Here is a 22477-nt window from a genome sequence, read left to right as displayed (position 1 = left end):
TGTCTCTCAGATATTCTCTGGAATCCTTCTGCTCAAGGGGAGGTGGGGGTGTTTGTGGAAGGGCTGGTGGAATGTTCATAACCTTTCTTAATTCTGGTTTTAGGCCAGTCTGTTGTACTGATCTGTCTATAGACTGTCTTGTCATCATGTTGTCTTTATAACTAAATTCAGGCCTCCGTGATTCAGATTCAATCTGTATTACAGAAGCAGATCCATTTTTCATTGAGACAGGGGATACCTCCATAACTAAAGGCTTAACTGGGAGGCGAGGCACACGTTGTTTGAACTCAACGTATCTTTTTACCTTTGGCAATTGACTGAAAGACGTGCCTATCTGTCCATAGAAATTATTGTCATCATTTGTGGGTTGAACATCATGTTCAGATAGGGTAATAGGTTCTGTTTTTACCACAGGATCAACACGTTTTGTATTTAACCTTTGGTATAGTTGCTGAGTTAGAAGATTTGATCCAGCTTGTGACCGAGTTTGAGAGAATGATTCAGACTTTGAGAATGCAATGTATCTCTTTACCTTTGGGATTTTTTCAAGAGCTACAAAGAAATTGTCATTATTACTGCTTGTTTTATTATCTATATTAGATGAAGTGCTGTATCTCCATGTTTCTTTAGCTACTCCAGATAGGCTGACTCTTTCAGTTGAAAGAGCACTTTTTGACTGAGCAGGGGAATGGTGTTCAGTCTGTGTAAAATGGATATATCTCTTAACTTTTGGTACTTTGTCAAGAGGTGCTCCAGTTCGCCCAAAGAAATCGTCTTGCTTAGCAGTTAGTGTGGCATCATCCTCAGGTGAAGTGCTCAATCTCATTGATTGTGTTTGGTTTTCTCTAGCTGCTGGTTGTACGTCATCTTTAATGAATGTGCTTGGTCCTCTCAATTCAGTTTCTGTTACCATTATGGATTTAACTGTGCTTGAAGAAGAAAGTAGTGACAGACCCGCAGAAGGTCGAGATAGTGTGAACTTAATGTATCTCTTTACCTTTGGGATTTTGTCAAAAGCTACAAAGAAATTGTCATTATTACTGCTTGTTTTATTATCTATATTAGATGAAGTGCTGTATCTCCATGTTTCTTTAGCTACTCCAGATAGGCTGACTCTTTCAGTTGAAAGAGCACTTTTTGACTGAGCAGGGGAATGGTGTTCAGTCTGTGTAAAATGGATATATCTCTTAACTTTTGGTACTTTGTCAAGAGGTGCTCCAGTTCGCCCAAAGAAATCGTCTTGCTTAGCAGTTAGTGTGGCATCATCCTCAGGTGAAGTGCTCAATCTCATTGATTGTGTTTGGTTTTCTCTAGCTGCTGGTTGTACGTCATCTTTAATGAATGTGCTTGGTCCTCTCAATTCAGTTTCTGTTACCATTATGGATTTAACTGTGCTTGAAGAAGAAAGTAGTGACAGACCCGCAGAAGGTCGAGATCGTGTGAACTTAATGTACCTCTTTACCTTCGGAATGCTGTTAAAAAATTCAGCTGGTTCTTCAATGATATTATTGTCATTAGTAGTTGTTTTAACATCATCTTCAGATGTACTGCTTGATCTCTTTGTTTTTTGAACTACCCCAGATATGCCAACTCTTTGAGCTGAGAGTGCACTTGTTGTCTGACCAGGGTAATGACTGTCACGCTGTGTGAAATGAATATATCTCTTAACTTTTGGCACTCTATCAAGAGAGTCTCCTGTTTGCCCTAACAAATTGTATTTGTTAACAGTTACTGTGGCATCATCCTCAGATGAAGAGCTCAGTATCCTTGATTCTGTTTGGTTTTCTGTACTTGCCTGTTGTACATTATCTCCAATTAATGTGCTGGATCCCTTCAGTTCTGTGTCTGACAACTTTATGGATTTGTCTGTGTTTGAAGGTGGAAATGGTGACAGAGCCAAGGGTGATGATTCAGATTGTGTAAACTTAACGTACCTCTTTACTTTGGGGATTTTGTGAATATATCCACCTGGTCCTCTAATTAAATTATCATTAGTAATACCAGATGGTTTAACATCATCTTCTGAACATGAACTGCTCAATCTCCTTGTTTCTTTAGCTACTGTAGAAATGCCCATTGTTTGAGCTGAGAGAGCAGTTGTTGATTGAGCAGGGGAATGAATTTCAGGCTGTGTGAAATTAATATATCTCTTAACTTTTGGTACTTTATCAACTTTCCGTACTCCTAATTGGCCAAAGAAATTATCTTCCTCAGTAGTTGTGATGTCATCCGCAGATGAAGTGCTCACTCTGGTTGATTCTGATTTCATTTTCATATCAGGTCTACCATGTAGTGTATTTAAAGAAGAGGTGGGTGGTACATCTGGGAGATTAGACACAGGTTGTTTAAACTGAAGATATCTCTTTACTTGTGGTACTCTATCTAGGGAAATGCCTAGTTCTCCACCGAACCCATTTGTTTTTGCTGTAGGATTGCCACGATTCTCAAATAATGAATTAGTTCCCATGAACTCAGTTGCCACTGTCCCAAGTCTAACTACCCCTGTGGTTGAAGGAAGAGATGTAATCTGAGTTTGGTGTGTATGAGGTTCAGGTCCCCTGAACTGAAGATATTGCTTTATCTTTGGTACACCATCAAAAGATTTAATGATCTTCAATGATCCAAGTTTAGCAAAGAAAGTATCGCTATCATTCTGAGATATGACATAATCTTTAGAGGTGCTAGACTGAATAGATTGTATTCTTGCCTCAGTTGTGGCCTCAATTTTAATTGCAGAACTGGTTACTGACAGAGATGGGGAAGAAGGATCAAACTGTTTAAATGCAATGTGTCTTTTTACTTTTGAAACTCCATCAGAAGATACCCCTATTTTCCTGAAGAAGTTGTCTTCCTCATCTTCAGATGATGTACTAGATCTCTTTGATTCAAACACAACATCCATCTTGGTTGAGGAAGGTGATGATGGCAGAGTTGGAGAATGAAGTTCAGACTGCCTAAACTTAATGTATCTCTTCACTTTCTGAATTTTATTAGAAGATACCTTTATTTGCATCAAGGAGCTTGTGTCTATAGGGGATGCATCAATGTTAGCTTGGGATTTAACTTTTGTCTCAGGTGTGACATTCCTCTTTGTTGAAGCAGTAGAAAATGATGGCAGAGTTGGAGAAAGAGGTTGGGACTGTTTAAACTGAATAGATTGCTTAACCTTCGGCACATTATCAAAACACACACCTGTTTGGTCAAAGAAACTATTGTCCTTAGGATCAGTTTTGACATCCAACTTGATATGTGTGCTTGAAATTGTCTCCACCACTGCCTCAGGTTTCTTGATTGAAAGAGGTGAAGATGATAAAGTTGGAGAGTAAGATTCAGGCTGTTTAAATTGAATGTGTCTATTAACCTTTGGCACTCTATCAAGAGATACACCTATTTCTTTGAAGAAATTGTCTCCTTTAGATGTAGGTTTGATTTTATCTTCAGATGGCGTACTTGACCATGATTCAGTTTCGGCCACAACAGGCGAAATACATTGTTTGTTCAAAGGCTGTGTTGTGGAATAAGGTTCAGTGCTTGAGAATTCAATGTATCTTTTTACTTTCGGAAGTCCGTCATAAGATACACCCACTTTTTCAACTTCAGTGGTTTGTTTGGCATTATCTTCAGATGAGGAACTGGATCTCCTGGACTCTATGGTTGCTACCAACTGAGATGGCAATTGAGCTTGAGGATCAGAATCTGAGAACTGAATGTATCTCTTCACTTTTGGTAGTTGATCAAGGGATAAACTCTGCATAAATAAAATATCCTCCTCATTATTGTCCTCAGATGAGAAACTCATTCTTCTGGATTCAGATTCTGCATTTTCCTCATGTGCATTCTTTTTATCTTTTGAGAGAAGAGATGGTAATTGGTTTGGTGATTGAGAATCAGAGATTGTAAACAAAAAGGATTTTTTAGGTCTTGGCAACTGATCAAAAGATAGCTCAATACGGCCAAAGAAACTGTCCTCATTAGTGGTTTGTTGGACTGTTTTCTCAGGTAACTTTGACTGCCTGTTGAAAGATGGACCAGTAAATCCTACAGTTCTTCCAACATCTAAATTTGTTGTTGACACAGTTTGGACTTGTGGTTGAACATTCTTGTTTTCAGTTTCATTTTCATGTCTGTTAAACAATAAAGCATGTAATGCTCTTAGTCCCGTTAGGCCTTTGGTCCTTTTCTTCTCGAATACATCTGTGCTGCTGGAGGAGTTATCAAAGTCAAGGTTGAGGATGTTGTCTGTGTTTTTGCTTGTTGTGATGGATACTCTATTTATCCCAGGTTCTATTTTAACCGCTAATTTTCTTGGGTACTCTGTAAATTGCTCTTCATCTTTACTTGAACTGTCAGTACTTGATCTATCAATATCATAGTCTTTATTCAGTCTGTTTATATTTGCCCTATAGACAGGATGGACATGGTATAGTGGAAGCCCCTCATGACTATAATTCTTTCCTGATGTGTTCACAAATAATTCATTCACATCCTTCCTCTTCCTCTTCCTCTTCCTCTTCCTCTGGGAGTCATCAATATGCATCCCCTCCTCAACACTGTCTCCATGGGGAAAAGTCAAATTTATGTCTGGAGGGTCTATGGTAATGGTCTCTTGTCTGATAAGAATGCCAGCACCAGGTTGTGAGTTTTCATTTAAAGTGACATCTTCAAGAGTACTGATTCTGTTTAGAGTGACATGGTTCACACCATTCCCTGTGTCTGATTCATTCAGGATCTCTAATTGTTCCTCTGGGTTTACAATATAATTGTTTGGTCCACCTTCACTATCACCACTTTCACTTGAATTAGAGCTTAGTATCTCAGACTGCTCAAACTGCTGTGCAAAATCAACAAAAACTTCTTTACCAAATGTTTTATCCAAGTTTATTTTGTCAGAGGGTGATTCTGCTTTGCCTTGCTTCCGTGTGTCATGGGCTTTTAATGGGTTTCCTAAAACAGAGCTGGAGAGATCTTGCATACTTGATCTTTCAGACCCTTCATTGAAAGAAAAGCTCTCTCCATTGTCATTCCACAATTCTCGATCCAAATCATCAACATTCTGTGCTCTCAGTCTGGTTAACCATTCTGAAAATGACTCTTCTGTAAATCCTGGTATTCTGCCCTTTATATTTGTTTCATTTGCAGATATATTGACAGTAGGAGGGTCAACACTTCGTTCAGTGGAATCCCTTATTTTCTTAGAAAAGTTAATTCCCTGGCTTTGACTTGAGTGTGATGATGCTGATGAACTGCTTCTTCTCTTTAATTGGGAAATGTCATCTGCATCTGGAATTGACTCAAAGTCTATGACTTTTGTATTTTGAGCATTTGGCCTCTCTTCGGTTGAGCTGGCTGCCAATGTCTTACCATTTATCACTAAAGCATAAACTTCGCCCTCCTGTAATGAGCTGCTTTTACTGCTGTCTGCTCTTCCTCTATGATCCTCCACCTCAAGGGGCTGCTCTCTCCCATTCTTTTTCTGTATGTTCTCATATGTAAGATCAACCTCAGTGTTGCTTTCAGAGGAACCATCTGATTGGACATCTTCTACTGTGACATAACAAGGCACATTACTCCCTTGTTTCTCCACTTCTGTGATTCCACTAAATGTAACTCTTGAACCCACTCTCACTTCTCGTTCTTGGTCATCTTGTTCAGAATACCCCTCATTCACATATATCTGGGATCCAGAGGAAGAAGCTCTAGAGGCTGTTGGAGGAGTAGACTGCCTCTTGGATCGTATTCTGTTCCATAATTTGTCCAGCAGTGGTCTCAAAAAAACACCAAGGATAAAAGCTACAATGAATGTGATAATGACAGAGAGGCAGACAGCAAGGATAAAATCTGACTCAAGCCTTGTCCCTTGCCGTACAACACCATCATTCCTTTGCACATAAATATCCTCATCTTTCCCAGTACTATCATCTGTGATAGCTGGTGCTTCCCTACGTAGCCTTGATTCACTGCCTTTTTTGTAGACATGTAGATCAAAAACTAATATGTGCTTCCTTTGGAGACCCGGAACACATACGTAAAGTCCTGCATGCTCCTCTGTGATGTCTTTAATTAGAAGCCCTGGTTGGTTATCCGTTACTTGACCAAGTGGAGTGGACCAATGAAACTGCATGTAATCTGGCAAAAAAAAAGCAAAATAACAATAGGGAATTTATGACCAAATGTCAACCAGAGTTTAAATTGTTTGCACAGGTTTTGCATAAATAAATAAAAAAATAAAGCGTGGTTGTATACTTAAAGTGATAGTTGACCCAAAAATGAAAAGTCTGACAATATTTGTAACACCATACGTTTGATAAAATAATGGCATCAATTTCATTTTTAGGTCAACTGTCCTTTTAAGAGTCATTGAATACATAGAGGTAGAAGTAACACCTTGACTGCCATTACTGCAGGAAATTAATATTTGCATCCCTTCGTCAACAATCATAGTCTGATAGTGAGCAGATGTGCTGTATTCGAGTGTTGGACAAGTGAGATCCGAGTCCTTCAGATGAAGCAGATCTTTTCCAGCATGTTGTGGTGGATAAGCACACACCACTTGCCAAGAAGCCTCAACCACATCAAAGCCTATCCATCTCCTTAAGGTCTGTAAATTGCAGTCACACATCCATTTGTTGAAGGAGACATCCACCAAGGCATTCAGGTTCCGCAAAGACTGGTAGGCAGGGACAGGTATGGTGGCCAGCAGGTTATAGCTCAGATCAAGGACCTGAATGGAATGGTAAGTCAAAGATAATGTTAGAAGTTTGCTCAAGAATAAAGTTTAGCTTTAGTTTAGATGTTTTAACTTGTTTAGATGTTTTAATATATGTCATAACTACAGAATCTAAAATGAAAACGAATTATAGACTGTCAAAGAGAGATTTGGAAAACAGTTTTGCCGTGTCCACTTATTATAATCCTCCATACACCATTAAGTATAAATGACCAATAATAGCAGTTTCAATCTACATAATGACATTATTAATCACTGTAGTTTGTTTTCTCTTTTGCCCTGTTTCTGCTTCTTCCAGCCATTTCATAACCCCAGTATTGTGTAAATTGCATGTTTTTTCTTTTCACAAAGGTGTATGAATGCATGTGTGCATTACTAAAAAAATATGTATTTATTGATTTAGAGGGCTAGTTCTATATATGCAGCATTTTGGGGAAAAAATGTATGTATGCTTAACTTGAGCTTGTTTGATCAGACCGGGTTATATGTTCTTTTCTACTGAGAAATGGCAAGACCCTGGTCTAATTATAATATCCCGCTAGGAGGAAAACACTCCAAAAAATCTTTATCAAATTACTTCTAGCTCATAATGATTTACTCATGGAAAATAGGACAATACCATGAGATGGATATTAAGGTTAAACTTAAATATGTGTAACAGTTTTGAAGTGGCTTTACCTTGAGATGTTTTATGTCTATAAAGGCACGTGGGTGAATGCTTGTGATACGGTTATGCTGGAGATACAGCTCTTTTAGATGAGTGCAGTTGGCGAGGTTAGCAGGGACTAGCTCAGATATCTGGTTGTAAGACAGCTGAAGAATCTGCAGAGACTTCACACAACTCAGGCCTGAAGGAGGAATATTAATGAAGTAAAAATACAATGGAATGATTAACAACCATACACTTATTGACTATCTAGTAAAATATCAATGCACACTTTGGTGGTCAGGTAGTTGTATACATTGTTTAATTAGGTTGCAAAGTCAGACATATTTTGTAATTAGTTTGTGTCATAATGCCCAGATAATGTCATAATACCTACTGTATATGGCCTAGATATAATGTTTATATGTATGTTGTACACTTGGCTAAACTCCAAAATAAGATAATGCATTAAAAAAACAAAACAATGAATGGCTGAAAAGAAACTTTGAAATGGGATGGGAGTTATCAGATTGTCTGATAAGATGTCTTTTTAGAGGGCCTCACAAAGCAGAAAGATAAACCTACAAGTGCATTTAATTGTTAGAGGGCACGGCTCTGTGTGATGATTGTCCCACACAAGTCAAGTGTTTCCCTGCACTCAGACTTACATTTCAGCAGTACCTAGTAGGGTTACACAATAGTAACACCTAACATAGTACTGGACACTACTGCACAGTTAAAGAGTACCATGTAAATCTCCAATTGTTCTAGCCAGGAAAGTTCTTGGGTATTTTCCATTAACTTATTTTTAAGTTAAAATTGTACAAATATTTATTAGTTAAGGTGTATTAGATCCTATATTTTCACCATATAAATTTCTTTATTTTTAATAAACTTTTGTGCCTTCACTCATTTTCAAAGGTCACATTCATTTTTAAAGGTAAAATACTGTATGCAATGTATTTATGTATTGAACTAATATGAGGTAATAAATACTGCATGTGTAATAATTATATATCAACTGGGAAAGAAATTGTTTAAAATACTTTAAGATGAATTATAGCATGTTGCATCGCAGCAGGACACTTCTAAAACTGCTTGAAATTTCATAAAATTTCACAAAATTATATGATATCTACCCTCTTGCAACAACAATGCTTGATTTCATTCATGTCATCATCATGAACTAGAAATGTTGTTGATCAAATAATAATATTAGGACTAATTATACCTACATTTTATTTATAAAGATTTAGATGTGTGCAAAACCAGTACATCCAAAATGCTTGTCATTCAGAGTGGAAGGCTTGTGCCATAAGACTGACAGTAAAGGCTGTGTTATGCCTGTCAGGGAAGAGAGACAGAGACATCTATTTTAAGAAACATGTTGACTGCTGAGCTGAGACTTTAGAGACTGCTGGACAGGAGTTTATCAGAGAGACACAGAGAAGCTGTGCCCTGAATTATAAGGAGCTGAAAGACACTGAGACACCATCATCTTTTCTAACTTGCAGTGCTCAAAGGCTGCCTGAAGGCTCATGGATTGGATACTTAGATACTTTAAACGTTTAGGGAACACAATCTAAAGGGGCTCTAGTCCCTCTAAACCTTAAACAAAAGAGCAGTTAAAAGCAGACACTTCACTCACTCCTAAAACATTAAAATCCTCCAGAAAATGCCCTAGCGTTAAGCTTTCTATCAACAGTTACGATTTGATTGATATCTTGGACCAGAATTCCAATTAATTATAATAAAATTGAACATTATTAATTCTTTAAAATACCCATTTCTGAAACGCTGGTTTAAAATCAATAATAATTCCTTACATTTATATAGCACTTTTCTAGGCACTCAAAGCACTACATAGTATAGGGGGAATCTCCTCAACCACCACCAGTGTGCAGCATCCACCTGTATGGTGCAATGGCAGCCATAGTGCGCCAGAACACCCACCACACATTAGCAAGTGGTGGAGAGGAGAGAGTAGAGTTATAGAGCCAATTAATCAATTCGGATTATTAGGTCATGATTGAGAAGGGCCAATTGGGGGAAATTTATCCTATTCTTTAATCTCATAATACAATATTCAAAATCTAGTGTTTGAAAGATTGTTTAAATTTGCCATGTGGTCCCCAAATTCTAACATTTCTTAAGACCTTTTATTTGAATCTCCAATGCTGGATGATTGTAACAAAATGTTTTGTAGTGTTTCTATTAAATTCAAACAGAAAGGGAAGATTGGTTAAATGGAATTAAAGCAGTTAAAGCACACTGTAGCCTACAACCAAGTACTGAAACAAATGTTAATCTAAAATTTGCTTTATGTGTTAACATCTAAATTGGTTTGATTAAAACCAAAATATTATTTAAAATCACTGAATGAACCAGAATACATTAGGTTACACCAACAAAATAATTTTAAGGGGTAGATCAATTTGAAATAGCTCCTTAAAATAACAGTTGCAGGTTACCACTTTTTACCATGTGTACTGTAATACATCTTTGGACAAACCAATGAAAGCACTTATTTGTATGTTGGTCAAAATAAAAGGCCATAATAAACAACTCTTAAATGTGTTTTAGACCATTATTACCCTTTTAAAGCCCGTTATGAGGCACTGGAATGCCAGCGCCCATACCCATCACAGGTGATTTTTTAACTTCATGAGGGTGGATCCTCTGACTGGTTTAAATGGAATGTAACATTGCAGAACAGCCCATAATCGCACAGGGCAAAGTTTACTGATGATACAGTCTTTTACGACAGGGTGGAGAGAGAGTGTGTGTGTGTGTGTGTGTGTGGGTTCTGAGTTTAAGCATGTGTGTGAGAGAGAGGTTTGTGATTCACAAAAATGCGAGAGTAGAGAGATATTTAGAATGGATTCCATTTTGTATATTAGTATTAGCTGGAGCCACCTCAGACGTTTGCAGAGGTAATTATTATTTAAAAGAAATGAATGAATGAATGATTAATAAACTTTAAGGATTCTTAAGTATGCTAAGTCGAGTTTGACAGTAATAAAACTGCATTGATTTCCTGTATTATTTGAATATACATTTTTTCAGGATGTTTAATGGACAGAAATACTGCTTTTTAAAGTGAGAATATTAACTGGAAAAAAAAAGCCTTAACCTAAAAAGTGGTCTTTGTTGTGGTAACGTCTAAATGAACTGGCTTTATTTAAGTGAAAAATATTATTTTAAGGGTTAGATCAAGGGAATGTTCTGTGTTCAGTACAAATAATGCTCAATCTACAGCATTTGTAGCCTAATGTTGATTACCACAGGAAAAAATGTAAAAATCAACCCATCTCTTGATTATTAAAAAAATTCAAATAAATCACAGTAAGGCACTTAAAATGAAAGTGAATGGTCAAGTAATGTTTGTTAAAATACACAGTTTCAAAAATATCGCCACAAAACGTGAACATTATAAATGTTAACATGTTCTACTTGATTCGAGTGTGATAAAAATGTATTACAGTGTTTACAGTTGTTACATCGTCATGGCAATGCAATACATAACTTTACACAGATAAGGTCAATAAGCAATTTTATCACACTAAAATCATGTTAACATGTGGAACATGTATGTCTTATGGCTATACTTTAGTAATCAGTGAGTATTTGAATGTTTATCATCTGGATCAATTTGCTTGCATTGCAAGTACCTTACTGTAACCATGCTTTTTGCTCTTAAAATAAATGAGGAATGACTTAAAATAGTATTTTTGGTAATCAACATTAGCCACAAATACTGTTGATTGAGCATGGAATATTCTTTTAAGGTAACAATTGCAGGTTCCCATTGTTTACATTGTAGCATACTCATTACTAATTGTAACATGTTAGTATATGTACTGAAATACTGCTTGTACACATACCCCTTGGTAGATTTTTTAGATGGTTTCTTTCAGCAGACAGTAACTGAAGGTCAGGAGCCCAGGACGTACATTCTTTCTCTCCACTTGACAGGGTCCTAGTACCTAATCGTTCCTTCCTTGAAAAAAGAGACAGACTCTGCAAAGCATTACTTCCCACATAGAGGTGCAGGAGTCCCTTCAATTTCACATGACCAGAACTGAGAGAAGTCAATGAACGCAGGGCATTATTGGAAATGTTCAAGGAAACTGCAGTTGCTGGAATGCGTGTGGGAGCCCGGGTCATGCCCAGAGAAGAACAGTTAAGGAGGGGAACTTCCTGGCACAGGCAGGGAACAGGACAGGCATTGGATGTGGGGAAGGTGTATGCGCCCCACAAGTGGAGAAGCAACACGGCCACACCAAGCACTGAGTTGTATGCTAACATTATAGTCAGCCCTGAACACAACAAGAGACAATGGAAGTCTTAAAATGACAATGTTGATGCTGTGCATAAAGACAAAATATTATGGCGTAGTCAGTATATAGGCATGCACAAAGATATTAATGACTTAACTGAACAATTCCTGAGAAATACATTATTTAGATTGCACCATAGAATCAATGTTACACACATATAGATCAAAATGATTAAACAATTCTTTACTTGCCTTAGCCCAAGAGGAATTTTAAGTTAATAGTTTAAATAAGTTTGACAGATACACAGCATGAAAAATATGTCAAGAATCATTGTAGATGAAGTATTTGTTCAAAACTAACCTTTCTATGGCAGCAATGCTCCACTCAGCCAATTTCGCTCTGGATAATTACCAACAATACACTGAAAGTGACTGACAAATTCTTTGACTTTTACTCCGACTTCCCTAAGATCAAAGTCTGAAAAGTGTTATGACACCTGAGACACACACAAACACAGCGAGCAATCATTCCACAATTACTCACTTGTCTCAGTTAATGTCTTACCCATGTTTGTTCCCTCCCAAGCATTTTAATGACAATGAAGGACATTTTCATATAAATAAATATGTATTTATTTACTAAAATATACAAATATTGGAGTTAATTGTATTGTTGACTAAATGAGAAGAATAAAGAATTACATTAATATGCCTTGCTCTTGAAATTATTTCAGTTGACAACTAATAATTTAATTCACTCAATAATTGACAAGCAAATTAATATCATTGCAAATTATATCACATGGCCACTGAGCTGTGGCAAAACAATGCTTAATATTTGTTATATTAAAAAATCCGACAGTCAAAGCAATCACAATACACATACATTTTCAAACAAAATCTGCATTTCTCTTTATTAACAATTGCAATATGAAATCCTTATTTTTCTCTCATTCAAAACAAGAGTTGTGACAAACACTTCTGACAATACAGGGGCTTTCTGAAAGAGTTTAAACCATTTGAACATATTAGAGATCAGATGCATTCAGAACAGTTCCACACAAGACTTCTCCATTGCAGAGTTTAAAAGAAAGCCACAATTGTCTCTAAAGCACAGGTGATTTTTTTTTATGATTAAGTTGGAACACCACAACAATACTCTGTTCTGAAAATGTTTTTAATAAATAAATAATTGAACAGACAAAAAAGAAATACCACATATGTACCCAGATGAATCAGGACAAGTAAAGGTTACACAATATCACACTAATATAAACATATCTCATCTATATTTCCTGTTTTTATCCTATTACAAGATATGCTCGTTATACACCTCTGAACATGTTATTAGACAATAACGATAATAATTTCTCATTAATCCATGGCACTCTGATAAGGTAACAGTAACTTGGCACTATAATACAAGCCATGAAATGATGTGCCAAAAGTAATGTATAACTATCTACTGTTTCATGAAGTTACATATACACATACACAACACTGAAAAAAACTCTTAATGACAAATGAGCCATTTCATAATTTAGCCCATTTATAATCCCCTCCAAAAGTCTCTGAAAACCACAATACCTAGACAGGTGGGTTGCAAAACAAAATTCACTATAAGCACAATGTAATACTTTCTAAAAAGGCAGTTGTCCTATTCACCCTAAAGTACAGTGTCACATTAATATATATATATATATATTATTTTATTTATATAGGGCTGAATTTTAAAGACATTTTGTTTTTGTTAACTTTAAAGTGATAATGTTAACTGGGGAAAAAAAAGCCTTAACCTAAAAAGAATGAACTGGCTATATTTAAGTGAAAAATATTATTTTAAGTAATTTTAAGGGTTAGATCAAGGGAATGTTCTGTGTTCAGTACAAATAATGCTCAATCTACAGCATTTGTAGCCTAATGTTGATTACCACAGGAAAAAATAAAAATAAAAAACAACCCATTCCTTGATTATTAAAAAAATTAAAATAAATCACAGTAAGGCACTTACAGTGAATGGTCAAGTAATGTTTGTTAAAATACACAGTTTCAAAAATATCGCCACAAAACGTAAACATTATAAATGTTAACATGTTCTACTTGATTCAAGTGTGATAAAAATGTATTACAGTCTTTACAGTTGTTACATCGTCATGGCAATGCAGTTGTAATTTTGTACATACCTTTACACAGATAAGGTCAATAAGCCATTTTATCACACTAAAATCATGTTAACATGTGTAACATTTATGTCTTATGGCTATACTTTAGAAATACATTAATATATAAATATATGAATATTTATTTATTTTTTTTTTCAAAATGTAAATTCAAGGTTGAATAGAAGGAAGACGTTTTTTTTATTTATTTTTTTTACTTTTGTTCAATAAAAAATTTTGATACTTTGTAGGGTTGCCACTTTATGCCCAATGTAAAATCTAGGTCCTGTCGCACAGATTCCGACAGGACCTAGATAATTCTAAGCTGCCCACATACAGAGCACTGTATATGCAACTACATTTACAAAAAAAGAAAAGAAATTCAAACAGGACAGGTTTGAATATTCCAATACGGTGCAGGACAATAGCATCGACACAAGCGGCAAACTGTTCAAACCTCTACACCAATCAAACAACATTCCTATCTGCTCATTTGATGGTTATTAATGACAGGAAGGGTTCAAACAAGTGTGTAGAAATACTGCTCAGAAAAATACTGGTTACCTAAATTCCTAAATTACTCTGCTGTGATACAATATATAAAAGCACATACAGTGAAGGGTGAAAGTTGGAAGCTCCAAGGCTGTAAAACACTGAAATGAGCCAATGATAATGCAAAGGGAACGCTCGGCCAAGCTATTACATAAAAGAAAACTGGACTGTTTGTGCTGGGCCGGTTTTATGGTTATAACGGAGTGATTATCATTGAAGAGGTGTGCCTGTGTGTGTTTCTGGGACCTCCAATAAAGTAAGTGGGTGTATAGTAGAAACTGTCTTGGTATGTGGTAGTGTGAGGCGATTTACGATTTAGGCATATATTTCTAGTTCACACTAATTTTATAACTTTTGTCCAGTTTTTCTCTGAGGATAATGGTAGGTGTAAATGCATATACCAAAAAATTACCTTCTTTGTAGCTTTTGGCAGTTCACTCTAGCATGGGTATGTATCTTTCTGTGGTATTCCTGTCTCTTCTATAGGTGTGCTGCTCCACAAGGGTTGTCGGAGGTTTGGCAGCCCATGTTGGAGTATTTGACCTGCACTCTGAACAGGGTCCCATCTGCACACATGCAAAGTTTATACCTCTCCAGACCTTCATTGAAGTACAGATCTACCCCAAGAGAGGAGTTTGGTATATGCGACGGACTGAACATCACTGAGCCATTCAGAATTATGCTGTTTTCCTGGACACAAAAAAGACAAACAAAATATACATTATATATATATACACACACTCACCTAAAGGATTATTAGGAACACCATACTAATACTGTGTTTGACCCCCTTTAGCCTTCAGAACTGCCTTAATTCTACGTGGCATTGATTCAACAAGGTGCTGAAAGCATTCTTTAGAAATGTTGGCCCATATTGATGAGATAGCATCTTGCAGTTGATGGAGATTTGTGGGATGCACATCCAGGGCACGAAGTTCCCGTTCCACCACATCCCTAAGATGCTCTATTGGGTTGAGATCTGGTGACTGTGGGGGCCATTTAATACAGTGAACTCACTGTCATGTTCAAGAAACCAATTTGAAATGATCCGAGCTTTGTGACATGGTGCATTATCCTGCTGGAAGTAGCCATCAGAGGATGGGTACATGGTGGCCATAAAGGGATGGACATGGTCAGAAACAATGCTCAGGTAGGCCGTGACATTTAAACGATGCCCAATTGGCACTAAGGGGCCTAAAGTGTGCCAAGAAAACATCCCCCACACCATTACACCACCACCACCAGCCTGCACAGTGGTAACAAGGCATGATGGATCCATGTTCTCATTCTGTTTACGCCAAATTCTGACTCGACCATCTGAATGTCTCAACAGAAATCGAGACTCATCAGACCAGGCAACATTTTTCCAGTCTTCAACTGTCCAATTTTGGTGAGCTCTTGCAAATTGTAGCCTCTTTTTCCTATTTTTAGTGGAGATGAGTGGTACCCGGTGGGGTCTTCTGCTGTTGTAGCCCATCCGCCTCAAGGTTGTGCATGTTGTGGCTTCACAAATGCTTTGCTGCATACCTCGGTTGTAACGAGTGGTTATTTCAGGCAAAGTTGCTCTTCTATCAGCTTGAATCAGTCGGCCCATTCTCCTCTGACCTCTAGCATCAACAAGGCATTTTCAGCCCACAGGACTGCCGCATACTGGTTGTTTTTCCTTTTCACACCATTCTTTGTAAACCCTAGAAATGGTTGTGCGTGAAAATCCCAGTAACTGAGCAGATTGTGAAATACTCAGACCGGCCCGTCTGGCACCAACAACCATGCCACGCTCAAAATTGCTTAAATCACCTTTCTTTCCCATTCTGACATTCAGTTTGGAGTTCAGGAGATTGTCTTGACCAGGACCACACCCCTAAATGCATTGAAGCAACTGCCATGTGATTGATTAGATTGGATAATTTGGATAAAGTTGATTAGATAATTGCATTAATGAGAAATTGAACAGGTGTTCCTAATAATCCTTTAGCTGAGTGTATATACACACTGGCAGCCAAAAGTTTGGATAATGTACAGATTTTGCTCTTATGGAAAGAAAATGGTAGTTTTATTCACCAAAGTGGCATTCAACTGATCACAATGTATAGTCAGGACATTAGTAATGTGAAAAATTAATATTACAATTTGAGAAAAAACTACAAAGTGTTCTCATCAAAAATTCCTCCACGTGCAGCAATGACAGCTTTGCAGATCCTTGTTATTCTAGCTGTCAGTTTGTCCAGACACTCAGGTGACATTTCACCCCACACTTCCTGTAGCACTTGCCATAGATGTGGCGGTCTTGTTGGGCACTTCTTACGCACCTTACTGTCCATTGAACCTTAGCTGATACCACAAAGGTTCAATGGGGTTAAGATCCATAACACACTTTTCTAATTATCTGTTGTTCAATGTCTGTGTTTCTTTGCCCACTCTAACCTTTTCTTTTTGTTTTTCTGTTTCAAAAGTGGCTTTTTCTTTGAAATTCTGCCCATAAGACCTGCACCCCTCAATCTTCTCTTTAATGTTGTACATGAAACTGGTGTTGAGCGGGTAGAATTCACTGAAGCTGTCAGCTGAGGACATGTGAGGCGTCTATTTCACCAACTAGATACACTGATGTACTTATCCTCTTGTTTATGTGTACATCTGGTCTTCCACATCTCTTCCTGTCCTTATTAGAGCCAGTTGTCCTTTGTCTTGTGTGTAGACTGTAGTGTACACCTTTGTATGACATCTTCCGTTTTTTGGCAATTTCAAGCATTATATAATCTTCATTCCTCAAAAAAATGATTGACTGATGAGTTTCTAGAGAAAGCTGTTTCTTTTTTGCCATTATTGACCTACTAATGACCTTAAGACATGTCAGTCTATTGCATACTGCGGCAACTCAAAAACAAACACAAAGACAATGTTAAGCTTCATTCAACAAACCAAATAGCTTTCAGTTGTGATAGATATAATGGCAAGTGATTTTCTAGTACCAAATTAGCAATTTAGCATGATTACTTTAAGATAAGGTGTTGGAGTGATGGCTGCTGTCTAGATTTTATAAAAAATTACTTTTTTCAAATAGTGAAGGTGCTGTTTTCAACATCAGTGGTGTCCTGACTATACTTTGTGATCAGTTGAATGCTTGATTAAACTTTTTTAAAGTACCAATTCCCTTTCGAAACAGCAAAATCTGTACATTATTCCAAACTTTTGGCCACCAGTGTATAGGTTATTTGAAATAAAATGAAGAAATACTTTATGCATTCACACTACCCTAATGACCTATCAGTTATCAGGCTAATGAGTCATTAACCTTTTTAACTACTTACGGCTTTCAGCTCAATGTCCCCACCCATGCTGAACTCTACAGTTTTGCCCATGATGTACACTCCCTCATTGCCACGAATAATGGCTTTACCATCTCCTTTGATAGTGAGGTCAGAGGATGCATTGCTGGTGATCTGCAAAAGATGGCACTGAGTCACTATACAAACAGACCTCTTTTATGCATCTAATCAAAAGAACATATCAAATATATCAAGACTGTAAGATTTGTTCTGACATTTGAGTCAACATTGATGTTGAGAGTTTTGCAATAAGTAAGGTGTAAGGGGGTTAATGGAAAGGAGGAGGCGAGAACCGGCTTAACAATATAAATAATATTTAATCAAATAAAAAGACACACACAAACAAATACAGGACAGCTGCCCATAATTCTCTCTCTCTGTCCCACTGTAGTGTCCAGTCGGCATTTACCCCTCTCTGAGGCTTGATTAGCCTGATTAGGGGCCAGGTGTGTAGCATCACGACCCAGCCCCGCACTCCGCCCTATCACAGTGATTAGGTAACATTACTTCATAAAGCTACTCACTTTATGTGCAGCGCTGTAGTATTCTACTAAATTATTCCGATTTTGGCCTATATGAAGCCTGGCTTATACACAGTGCTTATTCGCAAGGGTTTGCAAACACAAAGTGACATTATCATGGCAGCTGCCTGGCCACAGCAAAGCTCTGTTTCGCATGGTCCTGCACATGGCAATTTTTGTTTTTTACTTTTTGCGCGGTGCACGCACAGTTCTTCAATCAGATTGGAAGCATGCAATTCGAAGAGTGCAACCACGATGCGCATCAAAATTATATGCCTTGGGACGATGAAAGCAGTGTGAGCAGGGCACTGCGGTGCCAGCCGAAAGCATAAACAAGGATTAAGATAATGATAATATAACGGTTAGAACAGGTCTTCTAATCAAATTGGTGGCGTTCCAAGAATGCTTGGACCCTTTACTGTTTTTATCACTCCATTTATCTGTGTTTGTAGCATTTCAGACAGGCTGCCAGTTTATATGTTGCTCTGCGACATTCAATGGTTGATCCTGGTTTGACTTTGTTTGGAACTGCTTTTCATGGCGGAACAGAAATTAACAAACTAACTGGCTATATTTTGTCTAAATGCAAGTTACTCAATTGTAACCTTTTGTTTATTGAACTTGTATATAAAAACAAAATCAACCTCACAATATTGCTTAGATATGGTTTGTCTAGCACACCCTCGAGGTTGGGTGGAAACACTCACCCTCTCAGTAGAAGCTTTCTTCACGTTGAGAACTTTGACATCTTTGGGCAGGTGGAACTCATGATTGTCAAAATCTGTGCTGAAGAAAGTGGTCTGAGTGCGGGGGTCAGTGAATGAGATGCCCAAGTCACTAACAATAGAGGTCTTATCTTCCGCAACGCTCAGCTTTGTGTTGCCCTGCTGGAACACCACCTGTAACTCACACAAAATAGTCAAAATCAATACATTTTGTCTCACAATCACACAGACAATAAAGATTTATCAATAATGTTCAACATACAGCCAGAGTCGGACACTATGTTAACTGACTGGATTACTGTTGCCTGTGATGATAAGGTCCTGAGCCTTCCTGCCGCCCACCGTGCTCTTGTGCAGTGGGTGGACTACTCCCATGTCAGTCTTCTGTTTGAAGCGTAGCAGCCCACTCTCATGAAACTCCATACTTTCACAACCTCCAGGACCTATCCGTATCACTGTCCATATCACCAGCGTTATCTTTAAAAGACGGAGGGAGAGAACATTCCTATTTACCATGTTTACAATGAGCTACAGCACGTAAAAATATATTGTGAGTCCACCAATCAAAGTGATTTATTTTACACTTCTCTAATTTAATGCAACATTTTTCATTACAAATTATATTAGCATAATCATTAGAGAAAAAAGTTGACTCAATAAATGTGAGAATTTCTGACTATTTGCCATGTTCCCTTTTAGCTTTAGTGACAGCATTCACTTGAGCTTGCATGAACTTGACAAGACAAAACCTGATGATATATGGTATCCCCAGATTATTTGAGAATGTTTCAAAGAGCATCTTGTGAGCTTCAATGGAAGCAATGAAAGTTAACAAGGTCAATGTCTCAAATTTGCTTACATTTTATTAGTGACCTGTTGTAAATTTTTCAAAATCCAAAACTTTAAGTTTATTTGCAAGATTAGATGAAAAAACTATGGATACTCAATGTGGTCTCAGACTTTTGGAACACACTGTGTGTGTGTCTCTGTATAGTATATGTAAAGTGAATAGTAGAGATGTGTGAAACTCATTATGTAAAAAGACAAATTCTAACTTACAGTATCATATATTCACATCACAGGCACAACAAACAATCAATAAACTCACAATGAGGTTGATAAGAGCAAGCAGAAAAAGTAGGATGATTATGCCAATAGCAATAATGCCCTTGCGACCCCTCAATCCTGTCTTGTGGAGCCTCTCCTCCTCAATAGGAACATATCCAGCCTTAAAATTACTGTTGTGCTCTTTATTTATTGTCCTACGCTCAATAGCTTTCTCCCTCATGGACTTCTTCACTGGTGCATTTGAGATTTCCTGTGGAAATAAGGAAAAAGGAAGATTTCAATATTACAATTATTATATGTTAGGACAGTGCATAAGAGGCCTGCCATACACCAACAAGAAGCACCCTCAAAACCTTTACCTGTGGTTTTAGTTGCCTACTGTCAGTATTGAGTTGTGTGGTTAGGTGTAATGTCCAATAATACCAGTATGCGTTATGTATTATGGAGCTCCTAATAAATATTTAAGCCACATTTAAAATATATTGTTATTATTATATATAACATTATATTATTTTAATGAAATATATATACATATATATTCCCCTCAAGTTCACAGGTGTACATTTTACACATTATGGACATATTTCATAAATATATACACACACATACATACATACATACATATATATATATATATATATATATATATATATATATATATACACACAACTTAAATGTACTTATTTATATTATTTTTTCCTTGAAAAATGTGCTTGTGCTATCTTTCTTAAAAAAAAAACATCTATTGCAATGACAAGCATACATTTGTAAGTGTCCAAGTAATTTTTGAGGCCACTGTTTATTTTAAGTGTGTAGTATTTAAGCCAATATATTTCTAGCTGCTATTGGAGGGTATTTAATTTGGGATTACGTTTACATGCATTCATTTAGAAGACATGTTTTCCAAAGTGAAGGTATAGCGCTCAGTCATTCTGACAGTGTCAGTCTACTAATTTTAAAATCATGTCATTTCATGTCTCATCAAGGAATTTTCAAATAACTACATGTGATGAGAATACAATGATTTCTTTAAATGTATTAAGTGGCACATGTAGCCTATTTCTCACTTCAGTCTGCCGCAAATGTATCCCTATTTCTACAGATGTTTTCACAACCACATGTATCTTCTTTAATAATGAATTAACAGTAGACACACATTCATACTATTATTAATAGCTAAATAAGAAACCCCGTGTTGCTGTCTCAAGACTGTACGTGTGTGATACACGAGTCCTGCTGTCTTCATGTGTGCCTAAAAATAAATGACACGCACTCCTTCCTGTGCAATAAATGAGGGCATACGTATTAACGCAGAAAATACTTTTTAATTTTATTTGAAATAGGCCTACTAATGTATCGCAATTAAGTATATCTTTTCAAACAACAGTAAATATAGAGGCAAATTAACCCTGCAATAATGAGTAATTTTTCCCTTAAATCACGCAGAAAAATTCCTTAGTATTCTCAAACATGCCAAAGATATCGTCACAAAGTTGCAGTTTTTCGTTATTACATATGAAGCGCTTTGACGCTAAGAATGGATTGACGGAACGGATTCACATTCAAAACAGACCTGCTCCGACGCCATGTTGACCATCCCTCTCCCCGATCACAGTCCGGCCTTTGACAGCTTCACACAACCCGAGGAGCGAACCACTGTGCGGGAACACCGTTATCACAACAATAATCACAAATAACGAAACATATGGATTATAAAGTTTAAACATACTATACTGAAAAATGTGCTTCTCTAAAGAATATGGGCCTCTGTTCAAGACCAAGTTGAGTTACTTACAGAGGGCACGAATTTGTAAGATGGTTTGTTCCTTTGCTATAAAGAGCCAGTAGTGAATCAAATAGACTGACTCGCCATATAAGGAAAGTGCAATTAAAGAAAGGTCCGTTCATGTCAAGACTGGACAGAGCAGATAGATTGTATTTATTTATTACAAAAATCACGCGTTTTTTATGATATCTTTTCTAGAAAAGTTTTCTTTTCTTTTTGTTTCCAAGATATAGTGTTTCAGCTTTATTTTAATTAAAAATATTATTACAGGGCGCTTTGGTATACTTAATTCTGTTTGGCCAATGGCGCCATCTAGCAGCCTGATAGGCCTATCTCTGAGTGACATTATTTGGTGATTTGGCACTAAGCAAAAAAATGTATTCATATAGACACAAAAGGTTTTCAATTAATTTATGTAATCATGTAACACAAAATAAATTGCTGAACAAATCCACCTTGGCTGGTAGATCTAATTTGGTGTTTAATTTGTAAATAATTATTGATTTAAATTATTATGTTATTATTAATATGCTTCGTGTCAGGGTCCAAACCATGTGCGGTTGTCACTCGAAGATATCAGACCGCTAGATGGCACCATTGATCAATCAGAATTGAGTATTCCAGAGTAATCAGTGCTGATATAGGGCCATCTAGCATGATTGCGAGTGTGATATTGCTTAATTATTAA

General features: G+C 36.9%; 1 protein-coding gene across 3 annotated transcripts; it reads right to left on the bottom strand.

The window, feature by feature from the left end:
- Positions 1–12304: 12304 nt before the first annotated feature.
- On the bottom strand, positions 12305–21852 carry LOC127623540 (beta-sarcoglycan-like). 3 transcript variants are annotated; one of them, XM_052097918.1, is made up of 7 exons: positions 21799–21852; positions 21577–21659; positions 20044–20253; positions 19278–19412; positions 18918–19109; positions 17672–17803; positions 12305–15053 (listed from the first exon to the last, which is right to left on the bottom strand). In XM_052097918.1, the coding sequence occupies exons 2-7, from the start codon at positions 21598–21600 to the stop codon at positions 14844–14846; spliced, it is 903 nt and encodes a 300-aa protein (XP_051953878.1). In that variant the 5' UTR covers positions 21601–21659; positions 21799–21852; the 3' UTR covers positions 12305–14843. The 3 variants fall into 3 exon arrangements, with proteins under 3 accessions (XP_051953878.1, XP_051953879.1, XP_051953877.1); XM_052097917.1 differs by having other exon boundaries at positions 12308–15053; positions 19227–19412; positions 21799–21850; XM_052097919.1 differs by lacking the exon at positions 21799–21852 and having other exon boundaries at positions 12307–15053; positions 19227–19412; positions 21577–21600.
- Between the last annotated feature and the right edge of the window lie 625 nt (positions 21853–22477).

This window comes from Xyrauchen texanus, chromosome 30 (genome assembly GCF_025860055.1).
Source record: "Xyrauchen texanus isolate HMW12.3.18 chromosome 30, RBS_HiC_50CHRs, whole genome shotgun sequence".
Taxonomy (NCBI): Eukaryota; Metazoa; Chordata; class Actinopteri; order Cypriniformes; family Catostomidae; genus Xyrauchen; species Xyrauchen texanus.
This window is presented reverse-complemented; position numbering and strand designations above follow the sequence as displayed.

Coding starts and splice junctions, on each gene's coding strand:
- LOC127623540 (XM_052097917.1), bottom strand. CDS start 21,600: ATGGTCAACATGGCGTCGGAGCAG. Junction 19,110..19,226: donor TCACAGGCAACAGTAATCCA/GTCAGTTAACAT, acceptor TGTGAGTTACAG/GTGGTGTTCCAGCAGGGCAA. Junction 15,054..17,671: donor GGGACATTGAGCTGAAAGCC/GTAAGTAGTTAA, acceptor TTTTGTGTCCAG/GAAAACAGCATAATTCTGAA.